General features: G+C 55.5%; 1 protein-coding gene across 4 annotated transcripts in view; it reads left to right on the top strand.

The window, feature by feature from the left end:
* Nucleotides 1-14,276, top strand: part of GRIK3 (glutamate ionotropic receptor kainate type subunit 3) — a 215,776-nt gene that overhangs the window by 161,151 nt on the left and 40,349 nt on the right. For 2 of the 4 annotated variants that reach the window (XM_070594328.1, XM_070594317.1), the window contains exons 8-9: nt 2,769-2,876; nt 6,195-6,308. In XM_070594328.1, the coding sequence (XP_070450429.1) occupies nt 2,769-2,876; nt 6,195-6,308 (222 nt within the window). Of the gene's footprint in view, nt 1-2,768; nt 2,877-6,194; nt 6,309-6,879; nt 8,013-14,276 lie in introns of those variants that run through there. The other 2 variants (XM_070594339.1, XM_070594350.1) reach the window with 2 other exon arrangements.

Below are 14,276 nucleotides of genomic sequence, written 5' to 3' on the forward strand. Positions count from 1 at the left end.
GGCCCTGCCCCGGCCCACCCGCCCACAGACAGGCCGCGCACCTGCTGGCATTTAATTCCTCTGTAGCTGACGAGGAGAAAGCCTCGCCTCAGAGCGCAGGTCTGAAGGCACGAGCTGTGATTTCCCCTGGGGGCCGGGAGACAGCCGAGGGTGTGGGGGCCGCAGAGGAGGGGAAGGCAAAGGAACTGGAGAGCCAGCCTCAGGGGAGCTGAGCCGCCCTGTGAAGTCCTAAACAGCGGTCTTCACCTTCTCTGACGCATCTTTTTCTCTCCATCCCCAAACCCCGCCTCCAGCTCCTCGGGCTCCATGAATCTCCCCACTCCACTTGGGTACCGTGACCCCAAGCTCTTCAGCTCTGCTCCTGCAGAGAGGACTCTGTCCTGCGCCACCCTTACTTGGACCCTCGTGGCTCAACCCCTCTTTGGGCCTCAGAGTCCATGACTGCAAAACGGGGGCAGTGATGACACCAGCTGGCAGGATCGCGATGACACCTACATGAGCCCACGCAGGGAAGAGGAGCCCGCTGTGACAGGGTTTCTACTGAGGCTTTGGGCCTTGGCCCCCGTGACAGCCCTGCTCCTGCAGCCAAAGGTCAGCCCTGACCCAAGGAAGCTCCCGGGAGGGAAGCAACAAAGGAGAAGTCATAGTGTGCGCCACTTAGTGGGGATTGTGTATCCCAGGCCCTGGGCTAAGCTTTTACATACCTTTTTTGACCCCGAGGAGTAGGTAGTTTTCCCCTCCCTGAAGCCTAGAGGTTAGACCCCTTGTGCAAAAGCCCACCTTCTCCCTCCCTTTGTTTCCAGCCTCCCAGGCGCTGCCCCTCGGCCTGAGCTAGCGTACCCATTTGCCCCAGTGCCTTGATCCAGAAGACCTACAGGGCCCTTGAGCTGCCCAAGCGCTTGGAGATCCCTGGGGGTCTTAGTTTGGGATCTGCAGATAGGCCTCTGGGGATCCATGAACTTGTGGGTCACATTGTGAATGTAAGCAGGGATGGAGCTGCGGACGTTCAGTAAGGGAGAGGCCAGGAGCCTTCTTCAGAACCTGCAAGGACCACGGCCCCCGTGGGATTAGAAACCGAACGTGGCAAAGCATGGACTCCGACACTCAGACCCACACACTCTGCGCCCTCCCCTACCCACTCTGGTCCAGTCGGGCTGTGAGCCCCCAGCCATCCTAGGGTCCCCAGGACTCTGGGACGTGCGGGTCTGTTCCTCTCGCAGACACAGAGAGCCCCAGCTTTTGGCTGTTTTCCTGTGAGGCGGCTGCCTCCTGATTCCCAGGAGGTAGGAGAGGAGGGAAGCAGCCAGAGCCTGAGGGCTGGGGTCCTGGGACCCCGAGCTGCAGTTTGGCTCTGCCTCATTCTCTCTGAGAGCTTGGGGACCCCCTCCGCGCCTCCTTCCTCCTCTGTCAAATGGGGACCATGACCCTCGCTGGCCCGCCTCCTGAGGCCACTGCGGTGGTTGCAGGACGTGAGTGGTGGCGAGTAGAGTTAATGCTCCAGACCCTCGGAGGAGAGATTACCTAGAACGGGAGTCGGCAAACTTTTTCTGTAAATGGCCAGAGAGGAAATATTTGGGGCTTGGCGGGCCAGACTACCCTCCTTTGCAACCATTCAGCTCCCCAGATGCGGTGCAGAGGCAGCCAGACAACATAACACACCTGGGCACGGCTGTGATCTAAGAGACCATTTCCTAAATCAGGCAGCAGCCCGTTTGAGCCGCCAGCGGAGTCTGCCAACCTCTGACCTGGAAGATGAAGCTCTTCTCGCTTTGGGTCATGAATCTTCTCTGACTCTTTGCCTGCCTCTTTCTCTGTGTTCATGATGCTAACGACGATAAAAAAATAACAAAAGCTGAGGCTGGCTCGGTGGCATAGTGGTTAAGTTCACCTGCTCCAGTTCGGTAGCCTGGGGTCCGAGGATTCAGCTCCCAGGCACGGACCTGCACACTGATCATCGAGCCATGCTGTGGCAGCGTCCCACATACAAAATAGAGGAAGATTGGCACAGATGTTAGCTCAGGGCCCATCTTCTTCACCAAAAGTAAAAAATAAAAAGTAACAAAAGCTCCTATTTATTCAGGGCTCAGGTTGTACCAGGCACTGTTCTAAGTATTTTATGAGACTTACCTCATTTCATTCTCATAGCATTTTGGTAAGATGGGCACTATTATTAGTTCCATTTTCTAGATGAGAAAACTGAGGCAGAAATGTTAAATGAAATCCCCAAGGTCGCACAGCTAACTATGGTTGAACCGGCATTCTGACCCCAGAGTTCTGAACTATGAGGTGCACGGAGCTAGGGCTGGGGGTGATGGGGGACCCTCTGTGTATCCTTGGCTCTATGGGGGCTACCCCAAGAGTCTGGGTTTATAGCCACTGCCAGCTTGGCCCCTTGGCTTTCTGCCCTCAGTGGGTCTCACCTGCCCCAGCTCTGCCCGCCTGCTGCCTTGCCCCTCTTGGGGGACCTGACCCGGGTGGGCTCCCCCTTCTCACGGCTTCGACGTGGGGGCTCATCTGAGCGCGTCCAAGATCGATGTTGTACATGAGAAGGTGCAAGTGTAAAGCTGGCTAAAGAGCATAATAGAATTTATGGAAATCGCTGGCTCGCACCACAGCCCGAGCAATGATGGAGGTGATTATTAATTAATCATGGTCTTGGGGGAGCAGTATCAGTGCAAGGAGTAATTAAAATGAAGCATTGTACGGTTGTACCGAATGATGATTTATGAGCCCGAGGAATTGCCGCTCTGCCCTCTTTCCTCCGGCAGGCTCAATGGGAAGGATTAACTGGACGGATTGTTTTCAACAAAACCAGTGGCTTACGGACCGATTTCGATCTGGACATCATCAGCCTGAAGGAGGATGGCCTGGAGAAGGTGCGTGGGCTCAAGAGCGGGAGGGCGGGCAGAGGGGCAGGCTCCCTAAATTCCCTACGATGGACCCCAGCTGTGGAATTCCCTACAATGCCCCCAGTCCAGCTGCCCCCTTGGGGCTCGACATGATCCAGTCTGGCCCGTGCCTTAGCCCTTCAGAGAACGCGGACCCCTGGTCAGAATGGAGAGTGCAGAACCAGTGGCCTGGCCACAGCAGACACCCAAACCGTCACCCTGCAGCAACGGCCATCGGGGATGCTTCACCGGGAAAAGTAGTGAAAGGCTCATGGGGCAGACGGACCGTCTCTAAGTCCCTACAGGGCTGTCATGGGGCAGAGGGACAGACGTGTCCTTGGGTAAGAGAAACTTTCTAACAACCAGCGGGTACCTGCCTGGGGTGTAGTGAGCTCCTTGTCACTGGAGGCATTCAAGCAAAGTTTGAACAAAGCGATTGCTTGTCTGGGAGGCTGGAGACTCTTACCCTTGGAGAGAGGTTGAAGCGCATGCTTTCTGAACTCCCCGCTCTAGGCTTCTAAGGCCTCTATGCTTCTGGGGCCTCCCATCTGGCTTCCAGAGAAATATTTGTAATGAGGCCAGTAACCACCCCTGGAACCCTCAGCGTAGTCTGTCAGAGTCAGGCTGCTGGGCTGAGAAGAGAGATCTAAGACTAGCCCCCACTTCTCAGTGTCCCCTGGGACCTGGGAGCCAGGGGCTCAGCCACACCCTCTCCCACAGCAGGCTGGCCCCTGGGAGCCCCCAGGGTGCCTCTCCAACCCTGGGAGTGGGGTGTGTGAAATGCAGGGAGCAGAGGCCAGGAAGGGGAGGGGCCCCTGATGCCCATGGGCCTCCAGGAGTCCTGGATTACTCTCCTCCCCCAGCCCCCCGGTTCAGGCCTCTTCCTTGGGTTATGTTAACACCCCCTCTTGGCCTCCCACCTCTCCTCTCCTGAGCCCTCCAGCCACCCTGAGCATGCACACGGATGAAGCTTCCCAAAGCAGAGCTCTACCCTGCTCTGAACCTGCCGTGGCTCCCCAGTGCCAGGTCATTAACTTCAGCCGCCTCGCCCTGGCCTTTAAGCCTCTCCAAGGAATGCCCTCACTTGCCTCTCCAGGCCTCGTCTCCACTGCCCTCCATGGCCCAGTCATGCCCCCTCCCTCCTGCACCTCAGGGCCTCTGCCCACGCAATCGCCCTGGTGGCAGGAGCGGCCTCTGTCTCCCTGGTTCGTTCCCTCAGGCACGGACCTGGCTCTGCCCAGGTTGCACCTTGTGGCCAAGCTTCCTCCGTTCACTCCTGAGTTTCCCACAGACTCGTGGGGCCCATGTGTGGGGAGAGGCGGCTGGGGAAATCTCACCGTTCCTCTGCGACTCGTTCATGCCGCACCTTCCCTTCAGGACAGGTGCTGTGGCCTCTGTTCCTGAGATCTTCGGGGCCGGTTGGTGGGACCCTGTACAGACTATCTGAGTTCTCATCAAACAGTCTTCCTGCTTCTATTTGAACGCCCGCAGGGCTGGGGCACTCCTTCCTCCTCCGGCAGAACTACTGGAATAGCTTTCATTCAAGTAGTCTCATTTTTGCTCTCTCAGCTGTCCATCTCTGGGGATAGCCTAAAATTCTAAGGATGGCAATGAAATGGCACTCATGCCACCGCTTCCCACTCCCATGCCCATGGCAGGCATCAGTAACTGATCTTCAGAGTACTCTTGCCACCTGAGCCCACCCACAGCATCCTTCTCCCAACAGCCCTCCCGGCAACTCGTACAAATTGACCATAGCTAATACTCAAGAAAAGCTCCGTCTCCTGTGCCTGGACAGAGGCTGACCTGCAGAGACACCCACAGAGGCTCCTCCCAGACTGTGGGCAGAGCCTCTGCAGGCCCAGTCCCCCTCAGTCCTAACTGTTCTCACGTCCCCATGGTGCCTGGTGTCTAGGAGGGCATGCCGTCGGAACTCAATAGATGCTTGCTGGGGCAAGGCTTCCCGCTGTTCATTTGGCCTCCAGACAGAGGTTCGGGGAGCACCTCCTGCACCCAGGCATGCTGCTGGGGACCCTCCTGCAGAGCTCGGCCCACTTGAAAGCAGAGCCTCATTGATGCTGTCTGCTTGTCTCCTCTCCTCTCTGCTCTGGAGGGTCTGCGTTGACAGAGATGCTGCCTGGAGAGAGTGTGAGCCCCAGACACAGGCGCTCGGCCTCTCATATCATCACTTCTGTTTGCTAAGCCAGGTCATAGCTGATCCAGCCAGCTCCAGCCGGTGGCTTTGGGAGGATTAGGGCAGAATTACTGGAGCGTAATTACACGTCTCTCTGCTATCTGCTTCGCACAGCTCTCTTAATGGGCTGTTTGCATACGGCCTCTCTGTTTAATTGATTAGGTTTCCTGAGTGCCCCCGTGAACTGGGCCAAGGACAGAGTGGGCGTGCCGAGCCTTCCTCGGGAGAGAGGAGCTGAGGTGCGGGCAGAGCTGGGTCCAAAAGGACCTTCGAGAGGCCCAGGGCTTTAGCACAATTTGTAACCTTGATCTTCCCCTGCCTCCCTCCAGCCTCAGGCCGGAAATCAACAAGGGCACTGTGGGGACAGAGATTATGCTGCTGTAGCCGGGGTACCTGCCAAGTTTAGAAGTAAAACCACAAAGCAAACTGCCTTCAAATCCAGGGGCATCCCAAGCCTCCAGTGAGGGTCATCCACTCTGTTCCACCCCCCAGCCCCCCGCCCCCAAACAGCTGCAAAGGCCAGCCTCCTGCCCAGCCTGCCTTCCTGCATGTGACACATCGTCTGTTTACTCTCTCCTTCCACAAATGCTTGGTGAACATCTCCCTTGCTCCAGGCCCTGTCCTAAGCTTTGGAGGGCGTCCGGGCCTGGAGCTGGCACTGGGGGTGAGACCTAGTGAGTGAACAGCTGGGTGTCCAGGGTCTTCTCCAGGAGGCGGAAGGCCCAGCCAGGCTCAGAGTGACTCTGTCCTGGCGTAGGACCTGGCCCTGACCCAGGACCCCTGATCATGGCATCTGCTCCTTCCCACGCTGGCGCCCGGCTGAGCTCCCTGAGGCTGTCTTTACCTTCACTTTCTCCCTCTGCATTTTCCCTTCCAGCTGTGATGGGTTTGCCAGCAAGGGGGAGGTGGCAGAATTCAGAAGACTCAACACCTTGGGGGCCTCCTTTGAGAAGGAGGGTGGCAGCAGGGTTGTCAGAAAGCTTAGCTCAAAACATATTAGCGACGATGATGCTCATGAAGAATGAACGAGACGATGGGCTTGATGGTGTGTGGAGAAAGGATGGAGAGACTAGGGACTTAGCCTCCTGTTCTCTGTCTGTCTGTCCATCCAGGTTGGAGTGTGGAGTCCCTCTGAGGGACTCAACATCACGGAAGTCGCCAAAGGCCGGGGCCCTAACGTCACCGACTCTCTGACGAACAGGTCGCTCATCGTCACCACAGTGCTGGTAAGAGCCTGCAGCCCTGCGGGAGGGGCTGTCTGACCTGGGGGTGGGCTGGCCGTCAGGGTCAGAAAGACCCCTCCATCGCCCCAGCGACTATAGACTGGACATCTCTATGAGGCTGCTGGGAGGCTGGAAGACGGCGGAGGTGGAGCTTCAGAAAGGTGGACACATTTAGGGTCCCTCAGAAGGCCCTCAGAGAGTAACTCTGCTCATGGCCACAGGCCAAAGACCCCAGGGGGTGACTGAGCAGCCTCTTCCTGCTCGGCCAGCCCTTCTGCAGTGACCCGTGTGTTTGCATCTCACCCTCACCCACCCCAAGTTCCTGAGGCCTGAATAGGAACCGTGACGGGGTGGAAGGAAAGAGGGTTGTCATGCCCTCTGCAGGACTCAGGGTCCACCTCTGCCACCTCAGTGCCTGGGGAAAAGGCCCTCCCACTGTCCCCCCCAGCTGTGGCGAGTGCTGTGGCCACACCCAGAGAGCCCAGCGGGTGCTGGGAGCCCACACACGTACCCACTCTCTATGGTGTCTCTCGGCCTTGGCCACTCTCCCTGTCCCCCTCTCTCCATTCCCCAGGGGTGTAGAGCGCCTCCTTCTTCTGATCATTCCAGCGCAAGGAGTGGCTCTCGGGGCTCCCAGGCTCTCTGCACCTCAGAGCTCAGGGCGGGCAGGACGACACACCCAGGGTTTTGGCCTCCTGTGACTGACCGGAGCAGAGCCCACTCCCGGGGGCCTCCAGGGCGTCCGGAGGCTCAGAACCCACCCTCTGGAGATGCAGCAGTGCTCTTGGGGGCTCAAGCTGGACCACGTTTGGGGGAGGCAGCCCTGTCGCAGCCTGGTGGATTCTCACCAAAGACCCTTTGAGGACACTTCTCGCTCCGGTCAGCTTCTCCTTATAATAAAGCAAATACGTTTGTCAGGACCACAGGCTGAGGTCATTCTCTACAAAAAAAGGGAGCTCAACCCAACTTAGAGCCTCGGATAAAGTAAGGCTGCCACGGATGGAACCTGGGAGCGGGGCTGGCCACCCCACGCTGGGCCCTTCCATGGCGCTGGGACAAGGCTTGCCCCACCTGCCTCTCCACCAGAGGCAGCTCGGCCAGGCCCCACTCGACGGTCCTAGGTCCTCCCTTTAGTGCGATTGACCAGCTACGTGCTCCGTGGCTGGGTGGTGGACACCATGGAGCAGGAAAGGATATAACAGTTAAACCCCATTCTTCCAGGAATCCCAGTGAGCAGAAGACAGCAGGGGCATCACTGGCCTGTAGGGAGCAGTTGTAGCCTGTGAATCTCGTCCTCAGCCCGCAGGGCCGTGACTATTGAGAGGATCCCATAAAAGCGATGGAGACCTGATGGTGGTTCTAGTCCCACTGCTGAAGGAGCCAGAACGAGAGGGCAGGGGAAGCACTTGCATCCCCATCTGGGGGGCGAGACCCCCATTGGCACCTTCCTGACAACCATACATCCTGCCTGCCTTTGTTGATCGACTTGTTGTTAGCTTAAAAAAAAATCAGGCTGCTAAAACCAGTAAGTCAAAGTTCTCATCTGGAACAAGGACTAAATGGTAAAAAAAAAAAAAAAAAAAAAAAAAAAAACTAAAAGATTAAAAAGAAACAAATAAAAACAGCAAAGTAGTTCAAGGGAAGACAGGAGCATTTAAAAGAGTGTTGATGTGATAAAGATAGAAAAGATTAAAAAAAAGAGAGTTGAAAGAGAACAAAATAAAAAGGTTAAAAGGAGAAGAATAAAGAGAAAAACGAAGGTGAGGAATGAGATAAAAAGGAAAGCCATCAAGAAAGACGAAAAATTAAAATAAATAATTAACAGCTCCGGCTAGACAAGGTAGAAAATGTAAAGCCAAGATGTCAGAAAGCAAAAGGATAAAAGTGTGATAAAGCTAAAATATAAAAGGTTAAAAATAAAATAATAAAAAGGTGGTGAAAGATTAAAAGCAGAGCTGCATAAAATGTGAGATATAAATAAAACACTTTTCACAAGACCAGATTAAAAAAAGGTAAAACCAGTGTGCTTGAAGAGATTAGGGGAGAGGTGGTTAAATGAGCTAAGATGATTCAGCCACAAGACAATACTCTTAGAGCAAGAGGCGAGCTAAAGATACCATACCAGAAAGATGCAAAATACCCACACCTTGAGAGAGCCCAGGGTTCAATTTTATTAAGATGGCAGCAGCCTGATTTCAAGGGCATAAGACCCTTCTGCAAAGGCAGAGGGATTTTTCTACACCAGCGGAGGCAGAATCTGGCAGACATCCCATGCTCTTCTCGAAGCCTCTTGGTCAATACTCACAGCTTCTTGCAAAGGTGCCGACCTGCTGTGCTCCGTTGCTCGCTGGAGGTCCCACCCGCAGCGTCCAGCTGGCTCTCAGCCATCCCGAGGGAAAGGGGAGGAGAAGAGCCCCTCTTGGCCCATAGCCTGGATGTAGCTCCATCTGTGTCCCCACCCCTCATCCAGGAAACAAGAGCCTAGCAGCTCTTTGGGACATGCAGGAGGACCAGGACACAGGGGCAAGACCGTGTGATGGTTAAGAGCACAGACCTTTGGGTTTGAGTCCCAGCTTTCCTGTTCACTAGCTGCATGACCCTGGAAGACTGCTTAACTGCTCTGTGCCTCAGTTTCCCCATCTGAAAAAGAGAGCTGATCGTAACGGCACCTACTTCATTGAGTGAGAGGGTGAATGATTAATAAATACAAATGGCACCGAGTGCATGCTGTCTGAGTAATAGCTGCTGCTGTTGTCATTATTGTTATTGGCTACAAATCCAGGCCCCGGTGAGCTCAGGTTTAATACAGTAGACAGAGTGAGAGTTCCAGAGAAACCTCTGCTTCTATCCGCAAGCAGAGCCCTGAACCTCACGGGAGACTGACCCCTGACCGTGGTCCCAGAGGTTATGTCTAGCACAGGGCGTGTTGTAAACTTTGAACTTGTATTTGAATGCCTTTCAGGCCTGGTGGGCCTTCCTGGCTCCCCACAGACCCCACCGCTCCCTATTGTTTACACTTGGCTGCGTCTTCTATAGGTGTTTCCTGACTGGCCCTGGAAAGCATCAGGGTTTCTGCCCTCCTGAGCCCCCTAGACCTCTAGTCTCCTGCTGATACACGAAACTCCACATCCCAACCACCACGCTCTCATCCCCTGCCTTGATCGAGGTCTGAGCCCCTGGCCCTGAGATCATGATAATCTCTTACCCCGGGACCCGTTTGCCTTGACCTGTGACGTGGCTGCTGACCCACTTGAAGCAGATGTCCCACTGAACATCTTACCCCAGTGTCAGATACTCACATGGCCTGGGGGTGACCCGTGATTCAGCTCTCTGCACCCCTACTGCCCAGAGATCACCGACGGTGGAGTCTACTCTCCCTGTGATAGAAGTCTAGTCTTTCCTGGAGACAGAGGTATGGAGGGGATGACCTCTGGAGCATCCCTCATGGGGACAGAGAATGTGACACACAGCCTGTACACTGGGGTCTCCAAGAAACTCTCTGTGTCCAGCTGAAGATGCCCTTGGAGGCTCCTAAGAGAGAGATGCCCATGCAAGGAGTGGCCTGGGGCCACCTCGAAACCTAGAGCTCATCCAGATACTCAAGGGAGTGTGCATAAAAGTGGTCTGCGCATCCCAGAGCCCTGGGGGTGCTCTCAGGCTGGGGTGGTTGGCATAGCTGTACAAATATGGGGAGTGGCCCAGCCCAGCCCAGCCCAGCTGCACCGGCTGAAAATCCAGCCCCATGCTTGGCGGCCTGAAAACAGGGCCAGCACCTCCTGCTGAAAGCGCTGGCCCCTGCCAGTCTGCAAGTCTGTTGTCAGGGCAACAGCTCTTTGAGTGACAGGCAGGTACCAAGGCGTGAGCGCGGGAACATCCGACTGCTGGACCCGAGACCCTGACGAGAGGGGTTTCTCCCCCTCTTTCCTTTCCCTGGAATCTGGATGTGGCAGAGAGCACAGAGACGTGTGGGCTGCCCCTGAACCCTCTCCTCTTCTCTCCTATCCTGAACCCCGGGGTTAGGTGCTAAGGGCACCTTACCCTGGACACACAGATGGCCAGAGCCTGGACTCCACCCTCTCTGGCCTCTCAGAGCCGCAGGCAGCCTTCTCCATCCCTGAGGCTGAAACAGCAGCAGCAAGCGGCTGGCAGTCTGGCCTCCTGCCCTCTCCCTGCCCGGCCCCAGCCTCTGTTCAGGTTCCGCTCTTCCATGAGCTCATGAAAAATTCATCCACCCAAACCTCAGCTCGCACACCAAGAACACACACCCGACTCGCCCCTGGGGGCCCTGCTGTTGAAGCTTCAGCGTTCTTTTGGCTGCTGAAGCGAGTGGCGGTGTGGGCACGCATGTGGGTACCTGTGCGGGTGTGGGATTGGTTATGCGTGGGTGTCTGGATACGCACCGATGGCTGAATTTGTGCCGTGCGCGCATCGTGACCCACTTAGATTCAACTGTCAGCCGGGCTGGATCCGTGGCACCCAGCAGCGGGAGAGGGGAGAAGCTAAAAGAGGCCAGGATGCCAGCTGGGAGAACCAGCCCAGGCGGGGGACCACTCTGGGCCCCATTTGCTGGGAGGGCAGGACTCCTAATGCCCTGTCCTGGTTCTAACTGGCGGAAGCCAAGGCCTTGGGTCCAGGGCCCTTGGCCTCTGTGTCCGAGCAGGGCTGGGTAGACAGAACATCCGAGAACGTGGTATATTTGTGCCAGTGGCCTTGTGGGCACATGTGCGTGCACATGTGGGTGTGTATTGATGCTGCCGAAGTCAGAAGGGGGCTTGGGAACTCAGCTATTAGGCAGCTAACGCCTGCCTGCTTTCCCCATGACCCCCTCCACCAACTCCACAGGTGCTGTCACCGGGAGAAGCTTAGCACCAGGCCCGGCTTTCACACTGATATTAGTGATCGGAGAGAAACGAGACTAAGAGCCTCGGCAAAGAAAAGTCGGAAAAGGTTATCTTTCTGGAACCCTGTTTCCTGTGACTTGTTGAAGAGAAATATTACCCCTGCTTCTCCGGTTGTTCTCCCAGAGCAATAGGAGAGCGTGAAGTTATGAAATTGAGGGCACCTTCACTGAGCAATCGATTAGCAGCCGAGAGAGCTTGTGAATTGGCTGTCTGGACATTTCCAGTAATAAATTGTGAAATAGTCCATGAATAAGTAGTTGGCGGAGTTCAGAATTACCCCCTAGGAAATGCTGCAGGTCTAGAGACACATTACGAAGGCGAGCACCATTTTAATGCTCTGGGCTTTGGCTGTTAAATATGCATGCCATCCGCAGAGCACTTCCCGAAATTAATGGCATTTTACAGCTGCTCCGAAGGCAGCGTATTTATATGGAGATGTATAGATTCTGGGGCTGCGGTGGCTTCACAGATGAAGTGCTAATTTTAGAGGATAGGGCCCGGGAGGGGTTGGGGAGGGGGTCAGGAAGGGAGCGATCTCGGGGACCTTTCCCAAAATGGTTTTCCGCCTGCCAGCCGTGATTTTTCACCTTTGGTGACATTGGGCATGGTCTCTAGGCTGGAGAGGTCGCTGCAGTAACAGCCCACCCGGCACACAGAAAGAAGATGATAATGATATTAATATTAATAATAATAGTAATATTGCAACTTACGTATGCCCGGCACTGTTCTAAGTGCTTTTCATAGATTGACTCATTTAATGCTCACAACAGTCCTGTAAGGTAGGTTCTTTTTTCTTTTTTTTTTTTTTTGAGGAAGACCAGCCCTGAGCTAACTACCACCAGTCCTCCTCTTTTTGCTGAGGAAGACTGGCCCTGAGCTAACATCTGCGCCCATCTTCCTCTACTTTATACATGGGACGCCTACCACAGCATGGCTTTTGCCAAGCGGTGCCATGTCCGCACCCGGGATCCAAACTAGCAAACCCCGGGCCACTGAGAAGCGAAACATGTGCACTTAACCACTGTGCCACTGGGCCGGCCCCAGAAGGTTCTATTCTTAGCCCCATTTTACAAAAGGTGGTAGATTTTGCTCAGGGAATCTACGTGTGGTGGGTGATTCCCCTGAGAAAGATGAGACCTTCTCTCCAATTCTTTCCTTGAGCGAATATCAGGGCCACCAGGTGCGGTGGTGCAGTTCGTTCACTGCACAAGAGGAGCTGACCAAATGGATGAGTTAGGATTGAAACCCCACCCAGGCCCTGCTCACCAGGCCCTCTGTCGGGGTTTGGGCAGCACCTTCCCAGAGACTAATTTGCACCCAGGCAATATACGCACTAGCCCAAGTCCCCTTTCCTCCAGGCAGCCACAGCACCTTCCCCTCACGGCCCCTCCTGGACTCTTCTCTCCGAGCCTTGGGAGCTGCCTGCTTGGTGGGCAGTGGGGATGGGAGGCACTGAGGTTTAGCATGGAGTCTAGCCAAAGGACCCAGCCTTCCACCCCGTTAGACTGAGAAGTGGTTTCCTCAGAATCCCCGGGGAGGCAGGAACCCTTGGGGAGGCAGACGCTCCCCAGCCGTTTCTCCGCAGCCTCTCGCAGGACCGTGAAGATCTGTGGTAAATCAGTCCTGGGTGGGTGGGACTTTGAGAGGCAGCACTGCCCGGAAGCCAGAGCCCACCTGCCACAGCCAGAGCCTGGCGAGAGGCTGCTGGTGGGTTTCTGCGCCCAAGGACCTCCGATGAGGGTCTTTGCCGGGGCTTCCATTGCTCACCCCGCTCCAGGGGCCCACGATGTGAAAGGAGTGTCCCCACCAGCTGAGAGGACAACGAAACGCCTCCATAATCAGGTGCCTGCCCTTCCTGTGGGCAGGCGGACATGAGGTTCCTAGCACTTGTGCCTTCTGTCAGCTAACTGATGTCACCCGTCGGCTGAAGGCTGGAGACATTCTGACACGTGGGCGCGCCGAGGTGGCTTTGGGGAAGGTGAAGGCCCAGAAAGAGGCCAAGGAGCTACAGTCAGGAAGGATTGGACGTGGACTCCTTCTGACTGTCGTTCAGGTCCTCTGTGACCTTGGGTAACTTACTGACCTTCTCTGAGCCTCAGTTCACTCATCTATCAAATGGGGTAATGGCACCTGTCTTGTAAGCTGTGAGGCTTAAATCAAACAGCCTATGAGAAAGAGTGTAAATCCGTGCCTGGTGTGCAGCAGGAACCCGGAAATGTTGATTTAGCTGAGGCGTCAGCTTGTCCACCGCAGACTCGGGACAGGGACTTGTAAGTGAAGCCGGGTGGATGGAGCCAGCAGAAACATGGACTTGCGTGTCGACCTGGATTCTGGGACAGTGCTGCGGGCCTGGCTTTTGCCACGTCAGAGCCCACACTTCTTCACTCTGTGCATCTCAAACTAGACGAGGTCAAGAGCCACTTTCCGCTGTTTCTCCTGCCTCCTCTCAGTCATGCTTCACAAGGTCGCCGGGGGTTTGTTTCTGAATGAGAAATCAGACAAAGTCCTTCACTGGCCCACATGGCCTGCGAGGGAGGGAGCCTGTCGTGGGACAGCTGTCACCTGTGCTCAGGCCCCACAAGCTACCTTCTGAGGAACCCCTGCCCACCAGGGAGAGGCACCCCTGACTCAGGGCCTCTGGACAGGGAGGTGGTTCAGAGCTCGCACCCTGGGGCCACGTCAACCTGAGTTCACATCCTCTCTATGCCAGCTGGCTGGGCTCGCACCGGTCACTTTTCGTGTATTCACTTTCTGCATCCATACAGTGGGATTATTAGTATCTACCCCTGAAAGGTTGAATTTGAGGTTAAATGAAGCAATACCGGCTACTCTCTGTTGAGCTCGCCGGGTTTGCTGGGCTCCGTGCTTGGTCCTCCATAGGCACTGACTCATTTACTGATCCACTAGTGCCTGGCATGTCCACATACAAATGCAAGCTGCACGGCTATCAGCAATCACTCACCCGGGGACTGGAGTCCTCGGAAAGCAAGAAAGGTCTCAGAGAGTGTGAGATCTAACCTTGTAAACAGGAGCTGGGGGAGAAGGCCGGGAGGATCCTCGATGAAGGGCC

This window comes from Equus przewalskii, chromosome 2, assembly GCF_037783145.1.
Source record: "Equus przewalskii isolate Varuska chromosome 2, EquPr2, whole genome shotgun sequence".
Taxonomy (NCBI): domain Eukaryota; kingdom Metazoa; phylum Chordata; class Mammalia; order Perissodactyla; family Equidae; genus Equus; species Equus przewalskii.